The sequence below is a fragment of the Catharus ustulatus genome, chromosome 1, assembly GCF_009819885.2.
Source record: "Catharus ustulatus isolate bCatUst1 chromosome 1, bCatUst1.pri.v2, whole genome shotgun sequence".
NCBI lineage: Eukaryota > Metazoa > Chordata > Aves > Passeriformes > Turdidae > Catharus > Catharus ustulatus.
The window spans coordinates 164,001,170-164,027,393 of NC_046221.1; the positions used below are offsets into that span (position 1 = coordinate 164,001,170).

Consider the following 26,224-nt stretch of genomic DNA (forward strand, 5'->3'; position numbering starts at 1 on the left):
ATTGGGATATTGGGACATTGGGATATTGGGATATTGGGACATTGGGATATTGGGATATTGGGATATTGGGACATTGGGACATTGGGATATTGGGATATTGGGATATTGGGATATTGGGATGTTGGGATATTGGGACATTGGGATATTGGGATATTGGGATATTGGGATATTGGGATATGGGATATTGGGACATTGGGACATTGGGATATTGGGATATTGGGATATTGGGATATTGGGACATTGGGATATGGGATATGGGATATTGGGATATTGGGATATTGGGACATTGGGATATTGGGACATTGGGATATTGGGATATTGGGATATTGGGATATTGGGACATTGGGATATTGGGACATTGGGATATTGGGATATTGGGATATGGGATATTGGGATATTGGGACATTGGGATATTGGGATATTGGGATATTGGGACATTGGGATGTGGGATGTTGGGATATTGGGATATTGGGATATGGGACATTGGGACATTGGGATATTGGGATGTTGGGACATTGGGATATTGGGACATTGGGATATTGGGATATTGGGATATTGGGATATTGGGACATTGGGATATTGGGACATTGGGATATTGGGATATTGGGATATTGGGATATTGGGATATTGGGATATTGGGACATTGGGATATTGGGATATGGGACATTGGGACATTGGGATATTGGGATGTTGGGACATTGGGATATTGGGACATTGGGATATTGGGATATTGGGATATTGGGATATTGGGACATTGGGATATTGGGATATTGGGATATTGGGATATTGGGACATTGGGATATTGGGATATTGGGATATTGGGATATTGGGATATTGGGATATTGGGACATTGGGATATTGGGATATTGGGATATTGGGATATTGGGACATTGGGATATGGGATATTGGGATATTGGGACATTGGGACATTGGGATATTGGGATATTGGGACATTGGGACATTGGGATATTGGGATATTGGGATATTGGGATATTGGGATATTGGGACATTGGGATATTGGGACATTGGGATATTGGGATATTGGGACATTGGGATATTGGGATATGGGACATTGGGACATTGGGATATTGGGATGTTGGGATATTGGGATATTGGGATATTGGGATGTTGGGATATTGGGACATTGGGACATTGGGATATTGGGATATTGGGATATTGGGATATTGGGATATTGGACATTGGGATATTGGGATATTGGGACATTGGGATATTGGGATATTGGGATATTGGGATATTGGGATGTTGGGATATTGGGACATTGGGATATTGGGACATTGGGACATTGGGATATTGGGATATTGGGACATTGGGATATTGGGATATTGGGATATTGGGACATTGGGACATTGGGATATTGGGACATTGGGATATTGGGACATTGGGATATTGGGATATTGGGACATTGGGATATTGGGATATTGGGACATTGGGATATTGGGATATTGGGATATTGGGATATTGGGACATTGGGATATTGGGATATTGGGATATTGGGACATTGGGACATTGGGATATTGGGATATGGGATATTGGGACTTTGGGATATTGGGATGTTGGGATATTGGGATATTGGGATATTGGGATATTGGGATATTGGGACATTGGGATATTGGGATATTGGGATATTGGGATATTGGGATATTGGGACATTGGGATATGGGATATTGGGATATTGGGACATTGGGACATTGGGATATTGGGATATTGGGATATTGGGATATTGGGACATTGGGACATTGGGACATTGGGACATTGGGATATGGGATATTGGGACATTGGGACATTGGGATATTGGGATATTGGGATATTGGGATATTGGGACATTGGGACATTGGGATATGGGATATTGGGATATTGGGACATTGGGATATTGGGACATTGGGACATTAAGGGTTTGGGGTTGGGGATTTGGGATTGGGAGTTTGGGATTTGGGGTATGGACACTGGGATACTGGGACATTGGGATTTGGGGTTTGGGATTTGGGGTTTGTGACTGGGATTGGGATTTCCCCAGGTGCGCCTGGCAGTGCTGGAGGCTCTGGGCCCCATGAGCTCCCTGATTCCTGAGGAAAAGTTGGAAGAGCAAATCCCAAAACTCCTGCCTGGAATTCTCAGCCTCTACAAGAAACACCCTGAGCCTTTTCCCATCTCCAAGGTCTCCAATTCCTTCCCAAACCTCAGAGATTTTGTCCTTTTTTTCCCAAATTAATCCTGTTTTTTTCCCAGATTTTTTCTGCATTTTCCATGTTTTTTTCTGGATTTTTCAGGGATTTTCCCCAGATTTTTCCTGAATTTTCCGAGATTTTTTCTGGATTTTTCTATTATGTTTCCTAGAATTATTCTTGAATTATAAAAAAAAAATTCTCTTTTTTTTCCCCAAATTATTCCTGTTTTTTTCCCAAATTATTCCTGTTTTTTTCCCAAAATTATTCCTGTTTTTTCCCCAGATTTTTCTGGATTTTCCCTGGGTTTTTCCATTAATTTTTCTGGATTTTTCCATTATTTTTCCTGAATTTTTCCTGAATTTTTCTGGGATTTCTCCCAGATTTTTCCCAAATTATTCCTGGATTTTTCCCATGTTTTGTCCTGATTCTTCCCAGATTTTTTTTTAATTTTCCCAGATTTTTTCTGGATTTTTCCATTATATTTCCTAGAATTATTCCTGGATTAAAAAAAAAAAACTTTCCCTTTTTTTCCCCAAATTATTCCTGTTTTTTTCCCAAATTATTTCTGTTTTTTTCCCAAATTATTCCAGTTTTTTTCCCAGATTTTTCTGCATTTTCTATGATTTTTCCTGGATTATTCTGGGATTTTCCCCAGATTTTTCCTGAATTTTTCTGGGATTTCCCCTAGATTCTTCCCAAATTATTCCTGGATTTTTCCAGGATTTTCCCCAATTTTTCCCGAATTTTCCTTGAATCCTTCCTGAATTTTTCTCAAACTTTTCCCAAATTTTCCCCACATTTTTCTCTCAGTTTTTCCCATCTTTTCCCTCAATTTTTCCTGAATTTTTCCAGATTTTCCCCAAAATTTTCCCCAAACTTTTCCCAAACATCCCAATTTTTTCCTTAATTTTTTCTGATTTTTTCCCAAATTTTTCTCAAATTTTTCCCCAAATACTTCCCAAATTTTTCCTGAATTTTCCCCTAATTGTTCCCAAACTTTTCCAATTTTTTTCCCAAATTTTTCATTATTTTTTCTCAAATTTTTCCCAAATTTTTCCTGAATTTTTCCTGAATTATTATTGAATTATTCCCAATTTTTCCCAAATCTTCCCTGACCTTTCCCCAAACTTTTCCCATTTTTTTCCTGATTTTATCCCAAATTGTTCCCAAACTTTTCCCATTTTTTTCCTGATTTTTTCCTGAACTGTTCCCGAATTTTCCCTGCTTTTTCCCAAACTTTTCCCATATTTTCCCAGAACTTTTCCCTACTTTTTTCCCAAATTTTCTTTTCATTTTCCTGCAGAGTCTGTGCCAGATCCTGGAATCATCAGTGGCCATCGGGAGCCGGAGCCTGGAGGCGCAGCTGGAATCGCTCCTGGCCACGCTGCTGACCCAGGTCAGAGAATTCCCACCTGGAATTTCCCATCCTTGAGAATTCTGCACCTCCCCAGTCCTGAAAAAAACCCAGAAATATTTGGGATTTTTCCTGGAATTTTCAAGGATTTTTCTGGATTTTTTTCTGGATTTTTTCTGGATTTTTCCTGGAATTTTCCTGGAATTTTCCTGGATTTTTCCTGGATTTCCCCAGGAATTTTCCTGGTTTTTCCTGAATTGTTTCCAGGATCTTTCCAGATTTTTTTCTGGAATTTTTCCTGGGTTTTTATCAGATTTTTCCTGGAATTTCGTGAATTTTTCTGGGACTTTTTGTGTTTTTTTCCCAAATTTATCCCAGATTTTTTCCTGGATTTTTCCTTGATATCACTCGGATTTTTCCTGGAATTTTCCAGGATTTTTCCAGGTTTTCCTTAGAATTTTGCTAGATTTTTCATGGATTTTCTCAAGATTTTCCCCTGTTTATCCCAGACTTTTCCTGGATTTTTCCCACGAGTTATCCTGGCTTTTCCTGGATTTTTTCTGGAATTTTCTTGGATTTTCCCAGGATTTTCCCTGGATTTTCCTGGAATTTTCCTGAAATTTTCCTGGATTTTTCTTGGGTTTTTCCCAGATTTTTCCTGGCTTTTTTGCGGATTTTTCCTGGATTTGTTGTGGATTTTTCCCAATTTTTCCCCAGATTTTTTCTTACACTTGTCCTGGATTTTCCTAGCACTTTTCCAGAATTTTTCCAGGTTTTCCTCAGAATTTCCCAGGATTTTTTCTGGAATTTTCCCAGATTCTTCCTAGATTTTTCCCAGATTTTTCATGGATTTTTTTGTGGATTTTCCCAAATTTTCTCTGGAATTTTTCTGCAATTTTCCTGGATTTTTTCCCATTTTTTCCAGTATATTTCCTGGATCTTTCCCAGGATTTTTCCCAGATTTTTCTGGATATTGCCAATATTTTCCCTTCATTTCCCTTGTATTTTTCTAGGATTTTACCTGGATTTTTCTCAAGATTTTTCCCAGGATTTTTCCAGGATTTTTTCCTGGATTTTTCCTGCATTTACCCCACATTTTTTTTTATTTTTCCATGATTTTCCCATTTTCCCCCAGATTTGTGCCCCGGCTGATCCCAACGTCCCCACGAGCGCCAAGAACCACACGGAGCTCCTGCGCTGCTTCTCTGTCCTGGGTGAGCAGTTCCAGAATTCCCAGAATTCCCAGATTTCCCAGAATTCCAGAGCTGGGGGAAGAACTCCCTGGATTTCCCCCAGAATTCCAAGGTTTTCCCCCCAAATTCCCTATATTTCCCCCCAAATTCCAATGTTTTCTCCCAAGATTCCATGGATTTCACCCCAAAAATTTACCCCCAGATTCCCTAGATTTCCCCAAAATTCCCTAGATTTATCCCATCATTCCATGTTTTTTTCCATGTATTTTCCCCAAAATTCCATTTTTTTCCATGGATTTCCCCCAAAACTCCATGGATTTTTCCATGGATTCCCACTGAAATTCCATGGATTTTCCCCACAGATTTCCTCCAAAATTCCATTTTTTTCCCCCTGAATTTGTTCCAAAATTTGATGGTTTTCTCTCAAAATTCCATTGATTTTACATCAAAGTTGAATTATTTCCTTCAAAATTCCACATTTTTTCCATGGATTTCCTCCCAAATTCCCTGTATTTCCCCAAAATTCCATTAAATTCTCCAAAAATTCCAAGGATTTTCTCCAACTTTCATATTTTGTTCCATGGATTTCCCCAAAATTCCCTGGATTCCCCTAAAAATTTTTCTCAAAATCCTTTGGATTTTCCCAAAATTCCCGTTTTTTCCATGCATTTCCCTCAAAATTCCATTAATTTCATTCAAAATTCTACTTTTCTCTCAAAATTCCATGGATTTATCCCAAAGATTTCCCCCAAAATTCCATGAAGTTCCTCAAAAATTCCCCCAAAATTCCTTGATTTTTTGTCTGAATTGTGTGGCTTTCCTTTAAAATTCCACATTTTTTTCCGTGAATTTTTCCAAAATTCCCTGAATTTCTCCTGAAATTCTCAGAACTCCATTTTCTCAGTTCCCAGAATCCCCTGAATTACCCAGAATTCCATTTTCTGAGTTCCCAGAATTCCCTGAAATGCCCACAATCCCTGAATTTCCCAGAATCCCCTGAATTTCCCAGATTTCAATTTTCTCAGTTCCCAGAATCCCCTGAAATTCCCAGAATCCTCTGCATTTCCCAGAATTCTGTTTTCTGCGTTCCCAGAATTCCCTGCATTCCCCTGAATCCCCTGCATTTCCCAGAATTCCCAGAATTTCCCAGAATTTCATTCCCTGAGTTCTCAGAATCTCCTGAATTTCCCAGAATCCTCTGGCATTCCCAGAATCCCCTGAAATTCCCAGAATTCCATTTTTTTTAGTTCCCAGAATCCTCTGAAATTCCCAGAATCCCCTGCATATCCCAGTATCCCCTGCACTTCCCACAATCCCCTGATATCCCACAATTCCCTGCACTTCCCACAATCCCCTGAATTTCCCCAAATTCCTACATTTCCCACAATCCCCTGCGCTTCCCACAACGCCCTGCACTTCCCACAATCCCCTGATATCCCACAATCCCCTGATATCCCACAATCCCCTGAATTTCCCCAAATTCCTACATTTCCCACAATCCCTTGCGCTTCCCACAATGCCCTGCATATCCCACAATCCCCTGATATCCCACAATCCCCTGAATTTCCCAGAATTCCTACATTCCCCACAATCCCCTGCATTTCCCACAATCCCCCGCATTTCCCACAATCCCCTGCATTTCCCACAATCCCCCGCATTTCCCACAATCTCCTACAATTCCCACAATCCCCCGCGTTTCCCACAATCCCCTGCATTTCCCACAATCCCCCACATTTCCCACAATCCCCCGCATTTCCCACAATCCCCTGCACTTCCCACAATCCCCTGAATTTCCCCAAAATCCTACATTCCCCAGAATCCTCTGCATATCCCACAATCCCCTGCATATCCCACAATCCCCTGCATTTCCCACAATCCCCTGCACTTCCCACAATCCTCTGCATTTCCCACAATCCCCTGCGTATCCCACAATCCCCTGAATTTCCCAGAATTCCTACATTCCCCACAATCCCCTGCGTTTCCCACAATCCCCTGCATATCCCACAATCCCCTGCATATCCCACAATCCCCTGCATTTCCCACAATCCCCTGAATTTCCCCAGATTCCTACATTTCCCACAATCCCCTTCACTTCCCACAATGCCCTCTATTTCCCACAATCCCCTGCATATCCCACAATCCCCTGAATTTCCCCAAATTCCTACATTTCCCACAATCCCCTGCGCTTCCCACAACGCCCTGCACTTCCCACAATCCCCTGATATCCCACAATCCCCTGAATTTCCCCAAATTCCTACATTTCCCACAATCCCCTGCGTTTCCCACAATCCCCTGCATATCCCACAATCCCCTGCACTTCCCACAATCCCCTGATATCCCACAATCCCCTGCATATCCCACAATCCCCTGCTATCCCACAATCTCCTACAATTCCCACAATCCCCTGCATTTCCCACAATCCCCTGCATTTCCCCAGATTCCTACATTTCCCACATTCCCCTGCACTTCCCACAATCCCCTGCATTTCCCACAATCCCCTACATTTCCCACAATCTCCTACATTTCCCACAATCCCCTGATATCCCACAATCCCCTGCATATCCCCAAATTCCTACATTCCCCAGAATCCCCTGCATATCCCAGAATCCCCTGCATATCCCACAATCCCCTGCACTTCCCACAATCCCCTGAATTTCCCACAACCCCCTGCACTTCCCACAATCCCCTGAATTTTCCCAAATTCCTACATTCCCCAGAATCCCCTGCACTTCCCACAATCCCCTACATTTCCCACAATCCCCTGCATTTCCCACAATCCCCTGCATTTCCCACAATCCCCCGCATTTCCCACAATCCCCCGCATATCCCACAATCCCCCGCATTTCCCACAACCCCCTGCATTTCCCACAATCCCCTGCATATCCCACAATCCCCTGCACTTCCCATAATGTCCTCTACTTCCCACAATCCCCTGATATCCCACAATCCCCCGCATTTCCCACAACCCCCCACATTTCCCACAATCCCCTGCATTTCCCACAATCCCCTGCACTTCCCACAACCCCCTGCACTTCCCACAATCCCCTGCACTTCCCACAATCCCCTGCTATCCCACAATCTCCTACATTTCCCACAATCCCCTGATATCCCACAATCCCCTGAATTTCCCCAGATTCCTACATTTCCCACAATCCCCTGCGCTTCCCACAACGCCCTGCACTTCCCACAATCCCCTTCATATCCCACAATCCCCTGATATCCCACAATCCCCTGATATCCCACAATCCCCTGATATCCCACAATCCCCTGCACGTCCCACAATACCCTGAATTTCCCCAAATTCCTGCATTTCCCACAATCCCCTGCATTTCCCACAATCCCCTGCATTTCCCACAATCCCCTGTGTTTCCCACAATCCCCTGTATATCCCACAATCCCCTGATATCCCACAATCCTCTGCATTTCCCACAATCCCCTGCATATCTCACAATCCCCTGAATTTCTCCAAATTCCTACATTTCCCACAATCCCTTGCACTTCCCACAATCCCCTGCATTTCCCACAATCCCCCACATTCCCACAACCCCCTGCGTTTCCCACAATCCCCTGATATCCCACAATCCCTCGCATTTCCCACAATCCCCTGCATATCCCACAATCCCCTGCATTTCCCACCATCCCCTGCATATCCCACAATCCCCTGCATATCCCCAAATTCCTACATTTCCCACAATCCCCTGCATATCCCACAATCCCCTGCATTTCCCACAATCCCCCGCATATCCCACGATCCCCTGAATTTCCCCAAATTCCTACATTTCCCACAATCCCCCACATTTCCCACAATCCCCTGCTATCCCACAATCCCCTGCTATCCCACAATCCCCTACAATTCCCACAATCCCCTGCACTTCCCACAATCCCCTGATATCCCACAATCCCCTGAATTTCCCCAAATTCCTACATTCCCCAGAATCCCTTGCACTTCCCACAATCCCCCACATTTCCCACAATCCCCTGCATATCCCACAATCCTCTGCACTTCCCACAACCCCCTGCATATCCCACAATCCCCTGCATTTCCCACAATGCCCCACATTTCCCACAATCCCCTGCATTTCCCACAATGCCATCCCACAATCTCCTACATTTCCCACAATCCCTTGCGCTTCCCACAATCCCCTGCGTTTCCCACAATGCCCTGCAGCGTGCGCGTTCCCGGAGCGGCTGCTGCCGTTCCTGGCGCCGAAGTTGGAGAGCGGCTCGGAGCGGACGCGGGCGGGGGCGCTGCTGGTGCTGCGCCACCTCCTCAACAGCGCCCGTGAGCCTGGGGGAAATCGGGGGGATTGTGGGGTTTTTTTTGGGAATTTAATGGGGATTTATTGGGGTTTTTATGGGGATTTATTGGGGTTTTTGTGGGGATTTATTGGGGTTTTTATGGGGATTTATTGGGGTTTTTATGGAGATTTATTGGGGTTTTTATGGGAATTTATTGGGGTTTTTATGCGGATTTATTGGGATTTTTATGGGGATTTATTGGGATTTTAATTGGGATTTGTTGAGATTTTTATGGGGATTTGTTGGGGTTTTTATGGGGATTTATTGGGGTTTTTATGGGATTTTTTTGGGATTTTATGGGGATTTATTGGGATTTTTTATGGGGATTTTTTGGGGTTTTTATGGGGATTTATTGGGGTTTTTATGGGGATTTATTGGGAATTTTATGGGGATTTATTGGGGTTTTTATGGGGATTTATTGGGGTTTTAATGTGGATTTATTGGGGTTTTTATTGGATTTTTGTGGGAATTTTTTTAGATTTTGTGGGAATTTTTGGGGGATTTTTGGGGGATTTTAATAAGGATTTATTGGGATTTTTGTGGGGATTTATTGGGGTTTTAATGGGATTTTTATGGGATTTTTGTGGGGATTTATTGGGATTTTTATGGGGATTTATTGGGGTTTTTATGGGGATTTATTGGGGTTTTTATGGGGATTTATTGGGGTTTTATGGGGATTTATTGGGGTTTTTATTGGGTTTTTTTGGGAATTTTATGGGGATTTATTGGGGTTTATATGGGGATTTATTGGGGGTTTTATGAGGATTTAGTGGAGTTTTTATGGGGATTTATTGGGATTTTTATGGGGATTTATTGGGGTTTTTATGGGGATTTATTGGGGTTTTTGTGGGGATTTATTGGGGTTTTTGTGGGGATTTATTGGGGGTTTTTATGGGGATTTATTGGGGTTTTAATGGGGATTTATTGGGATTTTTGTGGGATTTATTGGGATTTTTATGGGGATTTAATGGGAATTTTTTTTTATTTTTGTGGGATTTTTTTGGGAATTTTAATAGGGATTTATTGGGATTTTTAGGGTATTTTTGTGGGAAGTTTTTTGGATTTTTGGGGATTTTTGGGGGATTTTGATAAGGATTTATTGGGGTTTTTATGGGGATTTATTGGGATTTTAATGGGGATTTATTGGGATTTTTGTGGGGATTTATTGGGATTTTTATGGGATTTTTGTGAGAATTTTTTTAGATTTTGTGGGAATTTTATGGGGATTTTTGGGGGATTTTAATAAGGATTTATTGGGGTTTTTATGGGGATTTATTGGGATTTTAATGGGGATTTATTGGGGTTTTAATGGGATTTTTATGGGATTTTTGTGGGGATTTATTGGGGTTTTAATGGGGATTTGTTGGGATTTTATGGGGATTTATTGGGATTTTAATGGGGATTTATTGGGATTTTTATGGGGATTTATTGGGATTTTTATGGGGATTTATTGGGATTTTTATGGGGATTTATTGGGATTTTTATGGGATTTTTTGGGGTTTTTATGGGGATTTATTGGGGTTTTAATGGGATTTTTAGTGGATTTTAATGGAATTTTTATGGGAATTTTTTTTTTTTTGAGGGATGCTTTTGAATTTTAATGGAGATTTATTGGGGGTTTTGTGGGGATTTATTGGGGTTTTTATGGGGATTTATTGAGGTTTTTATGGGGATTTATTGGGGTTTTTATGGGGATTTATTGGGATTTTTATGGGAATTTTGTGGGGATTTATTGGGATTTTTGTGGGGATTTATTGGGATTTTTATGAGGATTTATTGGGGATTTTTATGGGGATTTATTGGGATTTTAATGGGGATTTATTGGGTTTTTAATGGGATTTTAATGGGAATTTTATGGGGATTTATTGGGATTTTTATGAGATTTATCGGGGTTTTTATGGGGATTTATTTGGGGTTTTATGGAATTTTTATGGGATTTTAATGGAATTTTTATAGGAATTTTTTTTTTTTTTGAGGGATGTTTTTGAATTTTAATGGAGATTTATTGGGGTTTTTATGGGGATTTATTGGGGTTGTTATGGGGATTTATTGGGGTTTTAATGGGATTTTAATGGGATTTTATTGGGATTTTTTTAGGATTTTATTGAATTTTTATGGAGTTTTTATGGGAATTTATTGGGATTTTTATGGGGATTTATTGGGGTTTTTATGGGGATTTATTGGGATTTTTATGGGGATTTATTGGGGTTTTATTGGGATTTTTTTGGGAATTTTTTGGGATTTATTGGGATTTTTATGGGGATTTATTGGGATTTTTATGGGGATTTATTGGGGTTTTTATGGGGGTTTATTGGGGTTTTTATGGGGATTTATTGGGGTTTTTATGGGGATTTATTGGGGTTTTTATGGGATTTTTTGGGGTTTTTATGGGGATTTATTGGGATTTTTATGGGGATTTATTGGGAATTTTATGGAATTTTTATGGGATTTTAATTGAAATTTTTATGGGAATTTTTTTTTTTTGAGGGATGCTTTTGAATTTTAATGGAGATTTATTGGGGGTTTTGTGGGGATTTATTGGGGTTTTTGTGGGGATTTATTGGGGTTTTTGTGGGGATTTATTGGGGTTTTTGTGGGGATTTATTGGGATTTTTGTGGGGATTTATTGGGATTTTAATGGGATTTTAATGGGAATTTTATGGGGATTTATTGGGGTTTTTATGGGGATTTATTGGGGTTTTTATGGGGATTTATTGGGGTTTTTATGGGGATTTATTGGGGTTTTTATGGGGATTTATTGGGGTTTTTATGGGGATTTATTGGGATTTTTATGGGGATTTTTGGGATTTATTTTTTAATTTTTGCCAGGTTTTAATGGGAATTTTTGGGTTTTTTTTTATTTTTAAAATGCAGAGTTATGGGGATTTTAATGAGGATTTTGGGGATTTTAATGGGATTTTTGGGGGGATTTATTGTGATTTTTACAGAAATTTTGTTGTTTTTTTCCAGCTTCTCAGATGGAAATGAAAAAATCTTTCATCATCTCTTCCCTGAGGCTCCCTCTGCAGGACAACAACAACAAAGTCATTTCATTTCTATTTATTTCCCCATTTTATTTTGATTTTTTCCCCATTTTATTTCTATTTTTACCCCTTTTTATTTCTATTTTTACACCATTTTATTTCTATTTTTTCCCCATTTTATTTCTATTTTTTCCCCCATTTTATTTCTATTTTTCCCCATTTTATTTCTATTTTTTCCCCATTTTATTTCTATATTTTTCCCATTTTATTCCTATTTTATTTCCCATTTTACTTCTATTATTTCCCCCATTTTATTTCTATTTATTTCCCTATTTTATTTCTCTTTTCCCATACATTATTTATAATTTTTTCCCACTTCATTTCTATATTTTTCCCATTTTATTTCTATTTTTTCCCCATATTATTTCTAATTTTTTCCCATTTTATTTCTATTTTTTCCCCATCTCATTTCAGGTTTTTTTCTCCATTTTATTTCTATTTTTTCACATTTTATTTCTATTTTTTCCCCATTTTATTTCTATTATTTCCCCATTTTATTTCTACTTTTTCTCCATTTTATTTCTATTTTTCTCCCATTTTATTTCTATTATTTCCCCATTTTATTCCTATTTTTTTCCTCATTTTATTTCTATTTTTCCCCATTTTATTTCTATTTATTTCCCCATTTTATTTCTATTTTCTCCCCATTTTATTTCTATTTTTTTCTCCATTTTATTTCTATTTTTTCCCCATTTTATTTCTATTATTTCCCCATTTTATTTCTATTATTTCCCCATTTTATTTATATATTTTTCCCATTTTATTTCTATTTTTCCCCCATTTTATTTCTATTTTTCCCCCATTTTATTTCTATTTTTTACCCATTTTATTTCTATTTTTCCCCATATTTCCCTCCCATTTTTCTTTGTATTTTCTCCATTTTTCCACCTCTTTTTCCCCCAAAATTTCAATTTTTTCCCCATATTTTTCCCATTTTATTTCTATTTTTTTCCTCACTTTATTTCTATTTTTCCCCATTTTATTTTTGTTTTTTGTCTTTTAATTTCTATTTTTTTCCTCATTGTATTTCCATATTTTTCCCATTTTATTTCTATTTGTTCCCCATTTTATTTCTATATTTTCCCCATTTTATTTCTATATTTTCCCCATTTTATTTCCATTTTTTCCCCCATTTTATTTCTATTTTTACCCTATTTTATTTCTATTTTTTTCCCACTTTATTTCCATTTTTTCCCCCATTTTATTTCAATTTTTCCCCATTTTATTCCTCTTTTATTTCCCATTTTATTCCTATTTTTTCCCCATTTTATTTCTATTTTTCCCCCATTTTATTTCCATTTTCTCCCCACTTTATTTCTATTTTCTCCCCATTTTATTTCTATTATTTCCCATTTTGTTCCTCTTTTATTTCCCATTTTATTTCTATTTTTCTCCCATTTTATTTCTATATTTTCCCCCTTTTATTTCTATTTATTTCCCTATTTTATTTCTCTTTTCCCATACATTATTTATAATTTTTTTCCCACTTCATTTCTATATTTTTCCCATTTTATTTCTATTTTCTCCCCATTTTATTTCTATTTTCCCTCCACATTATTTCTATTTTTTCCCCATTCTATGTCCATATTTTTCCCATTTTATTTCTATATTTTTCCCCCTTTTATTTTTATTTTCCCTCATTTTATTTCCATTTTTCCCCATTTTATTTCTATTCTTTCCCCATTTTTTTTCTGTTTTTTTCCCCCATTTTATTTCTATTATTTCCCCATTTTATTTCTATTTTTCATTTTTTAATTTCTATTTTTTCCCATTTTATTTCTATATTTCCCCCATTTTATTTCCATTTTTCTCCCATTTTATTTCCATTTTTTACCCATTTTATTTCTATTTTCTTCCCATTTTATTTCTGTTTTTTCCCCCACTTTATTTCTATTTTTTTCCAATTTTGTTTCTATTTTTCCCCATTTTATTTCTATATTTTCCCCATTTTATTTCTATTATTTGCCCATTTTATTTCAATTTTTCTCCCATTTTATTTCTATTTTTCCCCAATTTTATTTCGATTTTCCCTCCACATTATTTCCATTTTTTCCCCATTTTATTTCTATTTTTCCCCCATTTTATTTCTGTTTTTTCTCTTTTAATTTCTATTTTTTCCCCACTTTATTTTTATATTTTTCCCATTTAATTTCTATATTTTCCCATTTTTTTTGTATTTATTTCCCCATTTTATTTATGATTTTTCCTCCATTTTTTCCCCGTTTTATTTCTGTTTTTCCCCATTTTATTTCTATTTTTTGCCCAATTTTTCCCCATTTTTTTTCATTTTCCCCTATTTTTATTCCTCTCTTTCCCCCCCATTTTCCCTCATTCTTCCCTCATTTTTTCCTGATTTTTCCCCATTTTTCCCCATTTTATTCCACTTTTTCCCTGCGTTTTTCCCTTTTTTTTCTATTTTTTCCCATTTTATTTCTATTTTTCTCGCATTTTATTTTTGTTTTTTCTCCATTTTATTTTTGTTTTCCCTCCACATCATTTCTATTTTTCCCCCACTTTATTTCTATTTGTTCCCCATTTTATTTCTATTTTTTCCCCATTTTATTTCTAATTTTTTCCCATTTTATTTCCATTTTTTCCCCATTTTTCTTCATATTTTCCCCATTTTTTCACCGTTTTTCTCCATTTTTTCACCGTTTTTCCCCATTTTTTTTTCCTTTTCCCTCCACACTCCCATTTTTTTTCCTTTTTCCCAATTTCCCCATTTCTCTCCCCATTTTCAGGTGAAAAGAGCCCTGGTTCAGCTCATCAGTGCCCTGGCCCACCACGGTTACCTGGAGCAGCCGGGGGCCGAGGCTCTGCTGGAATTCCTGGTGCGTCAGTGCTGCCTGCAGGACGGGGTGAGAATTCCCAATTTCCATTTTCCCTTCCCCATTTCCCCATTTTTTCCTCCCCATCTCCATTTTCCCATTTTTTCCTGATTTTTCCCCAATTTTTTCCCATTTTTTCCCCAATTTTTCCCAATTTTTTCCCAATTTTTTCCCAATTTTTTCCCATTTTTTTCCCATTTTTCCCCAATTTTTTCCCAATTTTTTCCCATTTTTTTCCTCATTTTTTTCCCCATTTTTTCCCCATTTTTACAATTTTTCCCTTTTTTCCTCCTCCCTTTTCCCATCCAAACTTTCCCCACATTTTTCCTTTTTTCCCCAATTTTTCCCAATTTTTTCCTTTTTTACCTCAATTTTTTCCTCATTTTTCCCCAATTATTTCCCAATTTTTTCCTCATTTTTCCTCATTTTTCCCCAATTTTTCCTCATTTTTCCCCATTTTTCCATTATTTTCCCAATTTTTCCCATTTTCCCCAATTTTGCCCCATTTCCCCCCTTTTTTCCTGATTTTTCCCCCAATTTTTCTCCTTTTTTTCCTCATTTTTTTTCCATTTTTTCCCCATTTTCCCCATTTTTCCCCCTCCCTTTTCCCATCCAAATTTTCCCCACATTTTTCCTTTTTTTTCCCCAATTCTTTTCTTTCTTTTCCTCATTTTTTTCCTCATTTTTCCCCATTTTTCCCCATTTTTCAGAGCTCCCTGCAGGACAGGGTGAGAATTCCCAATTTCCCATTTTCCCTTCCCCATTTCCCCATTTTTTCCTCCCCATCTCCATTTTCCCTTTTTTTCCTGATTTTTCCCCATTTTTTTCCCATTTTTTCCCCAATTTTTCCCATTTTTTTGCCTTTTTTTCCCATATTTTCCTCATTTTTTCCCCATTTTTTCCTCATTTTTTTCCCATTTTCCCCCATTTTTCCAATTTTTCCCTTTTTTCCCCCTCCCCTTTCTTATCCAAATTTTCCCCACATTCTTCCCTTTTTTCCCCCAATTTTTTTCCTTTTTTTCCCCAATTTTTGCCCCATTTTTCCCCCATTTTTTTCCCCATTTTTCCCCATTTTTCAGTGCACCCTGCAGGATGGGGTGAGAATTCCAATTTTCCATTTTCCCTTCCCCATTTCCCATTTTTTCCTCCCCATCTCCATTTTCCCATTTTTTCCTGAATTTTTCCCCAATTTTTTCCCCATTTTTCCCTGTTTTTTCCCAATTTTTTGCCTTTTTTTCCCAATTTTTCCCAATTTTTTCCCCATTTTTCCCCAATTTTTCCCCATTTTTCCTCATTTTTTTCCCCATTTTTTCCCCATTTTTCCAATTTTTCCCTTTTTTCCCCCTCCCCTTTCTTATCCAAATTTTCCCCACATTTTTCCCTTTTTTTTCCCCATTTTTTTCCCAATTTTTCCCCATTTTTTCCCATTTTTTCCCATTTTTTTCTCCAATTTTTCCCATTTTTTTTCCCAATTTTCCTCTCTTTTTCCTCATTTTTTTCCCATTTTTTCCTTTTTTTCCACATTTTCCCCCATTTTCCCCAATTTTTCCCAATTTTTTACCTTTTTTTCATTTTTCCCCAATTTTTCCCAATTTTTCCCCTTTTTTCCCCCAATTTTTCCTCATTTATTTGCCAAATTTTCCCCATTTTTCCTCATTTTTTCCCCAATTTTTCCCCCTTTTTTCCTCGTTTTTTCCCATTTTTTCCCTTTTTTCCCCATTTTTTTCCCATTTTTTCCCTTTTTTTCTCTGATTTTTTCCCATTTTTTTTCCTGATTTTTTCCCAATTTTTCCCCATTTTTCCCAATTTTTCCCAATTTTTTCCCATTTTTTTTCCCAATTTTTTTCCATTTTTCCCCATTTTTCCAATTTTCCCCATTTTTCCCCCTCCCCTTTCTTATCCAAATTTCCCCCACATTTTCCCATTTTTTCCCCAATTTTTTTGGTTTTTTTCCTCATTTTTTTCCTCATTTTTTTCCCATTTTTTCCCCATTTTTCCAATTTTTCCCCATTTTTCCTCCTCCCCTTTCCCATCCAAACTTTCCCCACATTTTTCCTTTTTTTCCCATTTTTTTCCCAATTTTTCCCCATTTTTTCCCTTTTTTTCTCTGATTTTTTCCCATTTTTTTTCCTGATTTTTTCCCAATTTTTTCCCATTTTTTTCCCAATTTTTCCCAATTTTTCCCTCATTTTTCCTCATTTTTTCCCCAATTTTTTCCCCATTTTCCCCCAATTTTCCTCCATTTTTCCCCATTTTTATGTTTTTCCTGCTCCTTTTCCCACTTCAGAGCTGCCTGCAGGACGGGGTGAGAATTCCCAATTCCCATTTTCCCTTCCCCATTTTCCCTTTTTTCTTCCCCATCTCTATTTTCCCATTTTTTCCTGATTTTCCCCAATTTTTTTCCCATTTTTTCCCCAATTTTTCCCAATTTTTTGCCTTTTTTTCCCATTTTTTCCCATTTTTTTCCCAATTTTTCCCAATTTTTTTTCATTTTTTCCTCATTTTTTTCCATTTTTTCCCCATTTTTCCAATTTTTCCCTTTTTTCCCCCTCCCCTTTCCCATCCAAATTTTCCCCACATTTTTTCCCCATTTTTTCCTTTTTTTCCTCATTTTTTTCCTCATTTTTCCCCCAATTTTCCCCAATTTTTTCCCCATTTTTCCCCATTTTTCAGAGCTCCCTGCAGGACAGGGTGAGAATTCCCAATTTCCCATTTTCCCTTCCCCATTTCCCCATTTTTTCCTCCCCATCTCCATTTTCCCTTTTTTTCCTGATTTTTCCCCATTTTTTTCCCATTTTTTCCCCAATTTTTCCCATTTTTTTTGCCTTTTTTTCCCATATTTTCCTCATTTTTTCCCCATTTTTTCCTCATTTTTTTCCCATTTTCCCCCCATTTTTCCAATTTTTCCCTTTTTTCCCCCTCCCCTTTCTTATCCAAATTTTCCCCACATTCTTCCCTTTTTTCCCCCAATTTTTTTCCTTTTTTTCCCCAATTTTTGCCCCATTTTTCCCCCATTTTTTTCCCCATTTTTCCCCATTTTTCAGTGCACCCTGCAGGATGGGGTGAGAATTCCAATTTTCCATTTTCCCTTCCCCATTTCCCATTTTTTCCTCCCCATCTCCATTTTCCCATTTTTTCCTGAATTTTTCCCCAATTTTTTCCCCATTTTTCCCTGTTTTTTCCCAATTTTTTGCCTTTTTTTCCCAATTTTTCCCAATTTTTTCCCCATTTTTCCCCAATTTTTCCCCATTTTTCCTCATTTTTTTCCCCATTTTTTCCCCATTTTTCCAATTTTTCCCTTTTTTCCCCCTCCCCTTTCTTATCCAAATTTTCCCCACATTTTTCCCTTTTTTTTCCCCATTTTTTTCCCATTTTTTCCCCATTTTTTCCCATTTTTTCCCATTTTTTTCTCCAATTTTTCCCATTTTTTTTCCCAATTTTCCTCTCTTTTTCCTCATTTTTTTCCCATTTTTTCCTTTTTTTCCACATTTTCCCCCATTTTCCCCAATTTTTCCCAATTTTTTACCTTTTTTTCATTTTTCCCCAATTTTTCCCAATTTTTCCCCTTTTTTCCCCCAATTTTTCCTCATTTATTTGCCAAATTTTCCCCATTTTTCCTCATTTTTTCCCCAATTTTTCCCCCTTTTTTCCTCGTTTTTTTCCCATTTTTTCCCTTTTTTCCCCATTTTTTTCCCATTTTTTCCCTTTTTTTCTCTGATTTTTTCCCATTTTTTTTCCTGATTTTTTCCCAATTTTTCCCCATTTTTCCCAATTTTTCCCAATTTTTTCCCATTTTTTTCCCAATTTTTTTCCATTTTTCCCCATTTTTCCAATTTTCCCCATTTTTCCCCCTCCCCTTTCTTATCCAAATTTCCCCCACATTTTCCCATTTTTTCCCCAATTTTTTTGGTTTTTTTCCTCATTTTTTTCCTCATTTTTTTCCCATTTTTTCCCCATTTTTCCAATTTTTCCCCATTTTTCCTCCTCCCCTTTCCCATCCAAACTTTCCCCACATTTTTCCTTTTTTTCCCATTTTTTTCCCAATTTTTCCCCATTTTTTCCCTTTTTTTCTCTGATTTTTTCCCATTTTTTTTCCTGATTTTTTCCCAATTTTTTCCCATTTTTTTCCCAATTTTTCCCAATTTTTCCCTCATTTTTCCTCATTTTTTCCCCAATTTTTTCCCCATTTTCCCCCAATTTTCCTCCATTTTTCCCCATTTTTATGTTTTTCCTGCTCCTTTTCCCACTTCAGAGCTGCCTGCAGGACGGGGTGAGAATTCCCAATTCCCATTTTCCCTTCCCCATTTTCCCTTTTTTCTTCCCCATCTCTATTTTCCCATTTTTTCCTGATTTTCCCCAATTTTTTTCCCATTTTTTCCCCAATTTTTCCCAATTTTTTGCCTTTTTTTCCCATTTTTTCCCATTTTTTTCCCAATTTTTCCCAATTTTTTTTCATTTTTTCCTCATTTTTTTCCATTTTTTCCCCATTTTTCCAATTTTTTCCCTTTTTTCCCCCTCCCCTTTCCCATCCAAATTTTCCCCACATTTTTTCCCCATTTTTTCCTTTTTTTCCTCATTTTTTTCCTCATTTTTCCCCCAATTTTCCCCAATTTTTTCCCCATTTTTCCCCATTTTTCAGAGCTCCCTGCAGGACAGGGTGAGAATTCCCAATTTCCCATTTTCCCTTCCCCATTTCCCCATTTTTTCCTCCCCATCTCCATTTTCCCATTTTTTCCTGAATTTTTCCCCATTTTTTCCCAATTTTTTTCCATTTTTTTCCAATTTTTTGCCAATTTTTTGCCTTTTTTTCCTCATTTTTCCTGAATTTTTTTCCATTTTTTCCCCATTTTTTCAATTTTCCCCATTTTTCCCCCTCCCTTTTCCCATCCAAATTTTCCCCACATTTTTCCCTTTTTTCCCCATTTTTTTCCCAATTTTTCCCCATTTTTTTCCCATTTTTTCCCTTTTTTTCTCCAATTTTTTCCCATTTTTTCCCAATTCTCCTCTCTTTTTCCTTATTTTTTTCCCATTTTTTCCTTTTTTTCCACATTTTTCCCCATTTTCCCCAATTTTTCCCAATTTTTTGCCTTTTTTTATTTTCCCCCAATTTTTTCCTAATTTTTCCCAATTTTTTCCCAATTTTCCCCAAGTTTTTCCCCATTTATTTGCCAAATTTTCCCCATTTTTTCCTCATTTTTTCCCATTTTTTTGCCTTTTTCCTCATTTTTTCCTCATTTTTTTCCTTTTTTTCCTCATTTTCCCCCAATTTCCCCATTTTCCCCATTTTTCCCCCTTTTTTCCTCATTTTTTTCCCATTTTTCCCTTTTTTTCTTGAATTTTCCCCAATTTTTCCTCATTTTCCCCATTTTTCCCCCTCCCCTTTCCCATCCAAACTTTCCCCACATTTTCCCATTTTTTTCTGATTTTTCCCTATTTTTTTCCCATTTTTTTCCTAATTTTCCCCAATTTTTTCCCATTTTTTTCCCAATTTTTCCCAATTTTTCCCCTTTTTTCCTCATTTTTTTCCCATTTTTTCCCCATTTTTCCAATTTTCCCCATTTTTCCCCCTCCCCTTTCTTATCCAAATTTTCCCCACATTTTCCCTTTTTTTTCCCCATTTTTTTCCCATTTTTTTCCCATTTTTTCTCTGATTTTTTCCCATTTTTTTTCCTGATTTTTCCCCAATTTTTTCCCATTTTTTTCCCAATTTTTCCCTCATTTTTCCCCAATTTTTCCCCTTTTTTTCCTAATTTTTTTCCTCATTTTTTCCCCATTTTTTCCCCAATGTTTTCCCTTTTTTCCTGATTATTTTCCCAATTTTCCCCTGTTTTTGCCCAATTTTTTCCCAATTTTTTCCCATTTTTTTCCCATTTTTTCCACATTTTTTTCCTTTTTTTCCTCATTTTTTTCCTACTTTTTTCCCAGTTTTCCCTCATTTTTTCCTCATTTTTTCCCCAAATTTTCCCCATTTTTCCCCCATTTTTTCCCTTTTTTTCCCAATTTTTTCCCATTTTTTTCCCAATTTTTCCCAATTTTTTGCCTTTTTTTCCTCATTTTTTTCCATTTTCTCCCCATATTTCCAATTTTTTCCTTTTCCCCCCCCTCCCCTTTCCCATCCAAATTTTCCCCACATTTTTCCCTTTTTTCCCCCATTTTTTCCCCAATTTTTTCCTTTTTTTCCTCATTTTTTTCCTCATTTTTTCCCCAAATTTTCCCCATTTTTCCCCATTTTTCAGAACTCCCTGCAGGATGGGGTGAGAATTCCCAATTTCCCATTTTCCCTTCCCCATTTCCCCATTTTTTCCTCCCCATCTCCATTTTCCCTTTTTTTCCTGATTTTTCCCCAATATTTTCCCATTTTTTTCCCCAATTTTTTCCCAATTTTTTCCCAATTTTTCCCAATTTTTTCCCATTTATTCCCCATTTTTCCCCATTTTTCAGAGCTCCCTGCAGGACGGGGTGAGAATTCCCAATTCCCATTTTCCCTTCCCCACTTCCCATTTTTTCCTCCCCATCCTCATTTTCCCATTTTTTCCTGATTTTTCCCCATTTTTTTCCCAATTTTTCCCCATTTTTTTCCCATTTTTTCCCTTTTTTTCTCCGATTTTTTCCCATTTTTTTCCTGATTTTTCCCCAATTTTTTCCCATTTTATTCCCAATTTTTCCCTCATTTTTCCCCAATTTTTCCCCTTTTTTTCCTAATTTTTTTCCTCATTTTTTCCCAATTTTTTCCCCAGTGTTTTCCCTTTTTTCCTGATTATTTTCCCAATTTTCCCCTGTTTTTGCCCAATTTTTTCCCAATTTTTTCCCATTTTTTTCCCAATTTTTCCCCTTTTTTTCCTCATTTTTTTTCCATTTTTTCCCCATTTTTCCAATTTTTCCCTTTTTTCCCCCTCCCCTTTCCCATCCAAATTTTCCCACATTTTTCCCTTTTTTCCCCCATTTTTTCCCCAATTTTTCCCATTTTTTTTCCAATTTTTCCAATTTTTGCCTCATTTTTGCTCATTTTTTTCCCAATTTTTCCCCATTTTCCCCCAATTTTCCCCCAATTTCCCCCATTTTTCTGTGTTTTCCTGCTCCTTTTCCCACTTCAGAGCTCCCTGCAGGACGGGGTGAGAATTCCCAATTTCCATTTTCCCTTCCCCATTTCCCATTTTTTCCTCCCCATCTCCATTTTCCCATTTTTTCCTCATTTTTCCCCAATTTTTTCCCATTTTTTCCCAATTTTTTTCCATTTTTTCCTCATTTTTTCCCCATTTTTCCCCATTTTTCCAATTTTTCCCTTTTTTCCTCCTCCCCTTTCCCATCCAAATTTTCCCCACATCTTTCCCTTTTTTTTCCCTTTTTTTCCCAATTTTTCCCCATTTTTTTCCCATTTTTTCCCTTTTTTTCTCCAATTTTTTACCATTTTTTTCCCAATTTTCCTCTCTTTTTCCTCATTTTTTTCCCATTTTTTCCTTTCTTTCCACATTTTTCCCCATTTTCCCCAATTTTTCCCAATTTTTTGCCTTTTTTTCATTTTCCCCCAATTTTTTTCCCAATTTTTCCCAATTTTTCCCCTTTTTTCCCCCAATTTTTCCCCATTTATTTGCCAAATTTTCCCCATTTTTTCCTCATTTCTCCCAATTTTTCGCCTTTTTCCCCATTTTTTCCCCCATTTTCCCCAATTTTTCCTCATTTTTCCCCATTTTTCCCTTATTTTCCCATTTTTTCCCAATTTCCCCTAATTTTTTCCCATTTTTCCCCAATTTTCCCCCGTTTTCCCTTTTTTCTTAATTTTTCCCCCAATTTTTTCCCTTTTTTTCCTCATTTTTTTTCCATTTTTTCCCCATTTTTCCAATTTTTCACATTTTCCCCCTCCCCTTTCTTATCCAAATTTTCCCCACATTTTTCCCTTTTTTCCCCATTTTTTTCCCAATTTTTCCCCATTTTTTCCCTTTTTTCCTCATTTTTCCCCAATTTTTTCCCAATTTTTTCCCTAATTTTCCCCTATTTTTCCCAATTTTTTCCCAATTTTTCCCAATTTTTCCCCTTTTTTTCCTCATTTTTTTCCCATTTTTTCCCCATTTTTCCAATTTTTCCCCCTCCCCTTTCCCATCCAAACTTTCCCCACATTTTCCCTTTTTTCCCCCATTTTTTCCCAATTTTTTCCCTTTTTTTCCTCATTTTTTTCCTCATTTTCCACCAATTTTTCCCTCATTTTTCCCCAAATTTTCTCCATTTTTTTCCCCATTTTTTCCCCATTTTTCAGAGCCCCCTGCAGGGCAGGGTGAGAATTCCCAATTTCCATTTTCCCTTCCCCATTTTCCCATTTTTTCCTCCCCATCTCCATTTTCCCATTTTATCCTGATTTTTCCCCAATTTTTTCCCATTTTTTTCCCTAATTTTTTCCCATTTTTTCCCAATTTTTCCCCTTTTTTTCCTCATTTTTTTTTCATTTTTTCCCCATTTTTCCAATTTTTCCCTTTTTTCCCCCTCCCCTTTCTTATCCAAATTTTCCCCACATTTTTCCCTTTTTTCCCCAATTTTTTCCCATTTTTTTCCTCATTTTTTTCCCCATTTTTCCCCATTTTTCAGTGCTCCCTGCAGGATGGGGTGAGAATTCCCAATTTTCCATTTTCCCTTCCCCACTTCCCATTTTTTCCTCCCCATCTCCATTTTCCCATTTTTTCCTGATTTTTCCCCAATTTTCCCCCATTTTTTTCCCAATTTTTCCCAATTTTTTCCCCATTTTTCCCCAATTTTTCCCATTTTTTTTCCATTTTTTCCTCATTTTTTTCCATTTTTCCAATTTTTCCCATTTTCCCCCCTCCCCTTTCCCATCCAAATTTTCCCCACATTTTTCCCTTTTTTTCCCCATTTTTTTCCCATTTTATTTCCCTTTTTCCTCAATTTTTCCCTCATTTTTCCTTCTCCTTTTCCACCCTGCAGGACGGGGTGAGAATTCCCAATTTCCATTTTCCCTTCCCCATTTTCCCATTTTTTCCTCCCCATCTCCATTTTCCCATTTTTTCCTGAATTTTTCCCCATTTTTTTCCCAATTTTTTCCCATTTTTTTCCAATTTTTTGCCAATTTTTTGCCTTTTTTTCCTCATTTTTCCTGATTTTTTTCCATTTTTTCCTCATTTTTTTTCCATTTTTTCCTCATTTTTTTACAATTTTCCCCATTTTTCCCCCTCCCCTTTCTTATCCAAATTTTCCCCACATTTTTCCCTTTTTTTCCCATTTTTTTCCCAAATTTTCCCCATTTTTTCCCATTTTTTCCCTTTTTTTCTCTGATTTTTCCCATTTTTTTCCTGATTTTTTCCCAATTTTTTCCCATTTTTTTCCCAATTTTTCCCAATTTTTCCCTCATTTTTCCCCAATTTTTTCCCCATTTTTCCCTATTTTTTCCCAATTTTTTGCCTTTTTTTCCCAATTTTTCCCAATTTTTCTCCTTTTTTTCCTCATTTTTTCCATTTTTTCCCCATTTTTCCAATTTTTCCCATTTTTCCCCCTCCCTTTTCCCATCCAAACTTTCCCCACATTTTTCTTTTTTCTCCATTTTTTTCCCAATTTTTTTCCTTTTTTTCATCATTTTTTTCCTCATTTTCCCCCGATTTTTCCCCAATTTTTCCCCAATTTTTCCTCATTTTTCCCCATTTTTCCCCCTCCCTTTTCCCATCCAAATTTTCCCCACATTTTTCCCCTTTTTTCCCTCTTATTTTCCCAATTTTTCCCCATTTTTTTCCCATTTTTTCCCTTTTTTTCTCCGATTTTTTTCCCATTTTTTTTCCTCATTTTTCCCCAATTTTTTCCCATTTTTTTCCCAATTTTTCCCAATTTTTCCCTCATTTTTCCCCATTTTTTTCCCAATTTTTTCCCCATTTGCCCCCAATTTTCCTCCAATTTCCCCCATTTTTATGTTTTTCCTGCTCCTTTTCCCACTTCAGAGCTCCCTGCAGGACAGGGTGAGAATTCCCAATTTCCATTTTCCCTTCCCCATTTCCCATTTTTTCCTCCCCATCTCCATTTTCCCATTTTTTCCTGATTTTTCCCCAATTTTTTTCCCATTTTTTTCCTAATTTTCCCCAATTTTTCCCCATTTTTTCCCAATTTTTCCTCATTTTTTCCTCATTTTTTTCCATTTTTTCCCCATTTTTCCCCCAATTTTTCCCCATTTTCCCCCCTCCCTTTTCTCATCCAAACTTTCTCCACATTTTTCCTTTTTTCTCCATTTTTTTCCCAATTTTTTTCCTTTTTTTCCTCATTTTTTTCCTCATTTTTCCCCAATTTTTTCCCCATTTTTCCTCATTTTCCCCCAATTTTTCCTCATTTTTCCCCATTTTCCCCTTATTTTCCCAATTTTTCCCAATTTCCCCCAATTTTTTCCCATTTTTCCCCACAATTTTCCCCCGTTTTCCCCCAGTTTTCCCAATTTTTTCCCATTTTTTTCCCAATTTTTTTCCTCATTTTCCCCCAATTTTTTCCCATTTTTTCCCAAATTTTCCCCAACTTTTCTCCAGTTTTCCCCCATTTTTTCCCCATTTTTCCCCTTTTTCCCCAATTTTACCTCTTTCCCTTCTCCTTTTTCCCTCCTCATTTTAATTTTTAAATTTTTATTTCTTCCCCTTTATTTTTTTTTGAATCCCAGCCCCCAGGAATTCCAGAGGAAAATTCCGAGGATCCCACGAACGAAAACGTCCGGAGCATCAGCGTCAGCACCCTGCTGCTGCTCAGCACCACCGTGCCCAGGATGGGCCCTGTGGGTATTCCCAGACACAATTCCCAAAAAAATTCCCAAAATTCCAAATCCTGAGAGATTCCATCCCCAAAATTCCCAATTCTGGGGGATTTTAATCCCAAAATTCCTAAATCCGAAGGGATTTAATTCCCGAAATTCCCAATTCTGATAGAATCCATTTCCAAAATTCCCAATCCCAAGGGATTTTATTCCCAAAATTCCCAATCCTGAGAAATTCCATTCCCAAAATTCCCAATTCTGAGAGAATCCATTCCTGAAATTTCCAATTCTGGGAGAATTAATTCCTAAAATTCCCAATTCTGAGGGATTTCATCCCAAAATTCCCAAATCCTGAGTGAATCCATTCCCAAAATTCCCAATCCTGAATAGATTCAATCCCAAAATTCCGAATTCTGAGAGATTTTATTCCCCAAATTCCAAATCCTGAGGGATTTTATTCCCAAAATTCCCAATCCTGAGTGAATTCAATCCCAAAATTCCCAATTTTGGGAGATTTTAAATAAAAAATTCCCAATCCCAAGGGATTTCCAATCCCAAATTTCCCAATTTTGAGGGATTTAATTCCCAGAATTCCCA

At 37.0% G+C, this 26,224-nt stretch overlaps 1 protein-coding gene across 1 annotated transcript in view; it reads left to right on the forward strand.

The window, feature by feature from the left end:
• MROH1 (maestro heat like repeat family member 1) overlaps positions 1 to 26,224 on the forward strand; it is a 122,919-nt gene that overhangs the window by 25,446 nt on the left and 71,249 nt on the right. Inside the window, exons 7-13 of the mRNA XM_033071687.2 lie at positions 2,036 to 2,176; positions 3,490 to 3,582; positions 4,676 to 4,754; positions 8,902 to 9,015; positions 12,003 to 12,076; positions 14,818 to 14,934; positions 25,538 to 25,648. Coding sequence (XP_032927578.1) covers positions 2,036 to 2,176; positions 3,490 to 3,582; positions 4,676 to 4,754; positions 8,902 to 9,015; positions 12,003 to 12,076; positions 14,818 to 14,934; positions 25,538 to 25,648 — 729 coding nt within the window. The remainder of the gene's footprint in view (positions 1 to 2,035; positions 2,177 to 3,489; positions 3,583 to 4,675; positions 4,755 to 8,901; positions 9,016 to 12,002; positions 12,077 to 14,817; positions 14,935 to 25,537; positions 25,649 to 26,224) is intronic.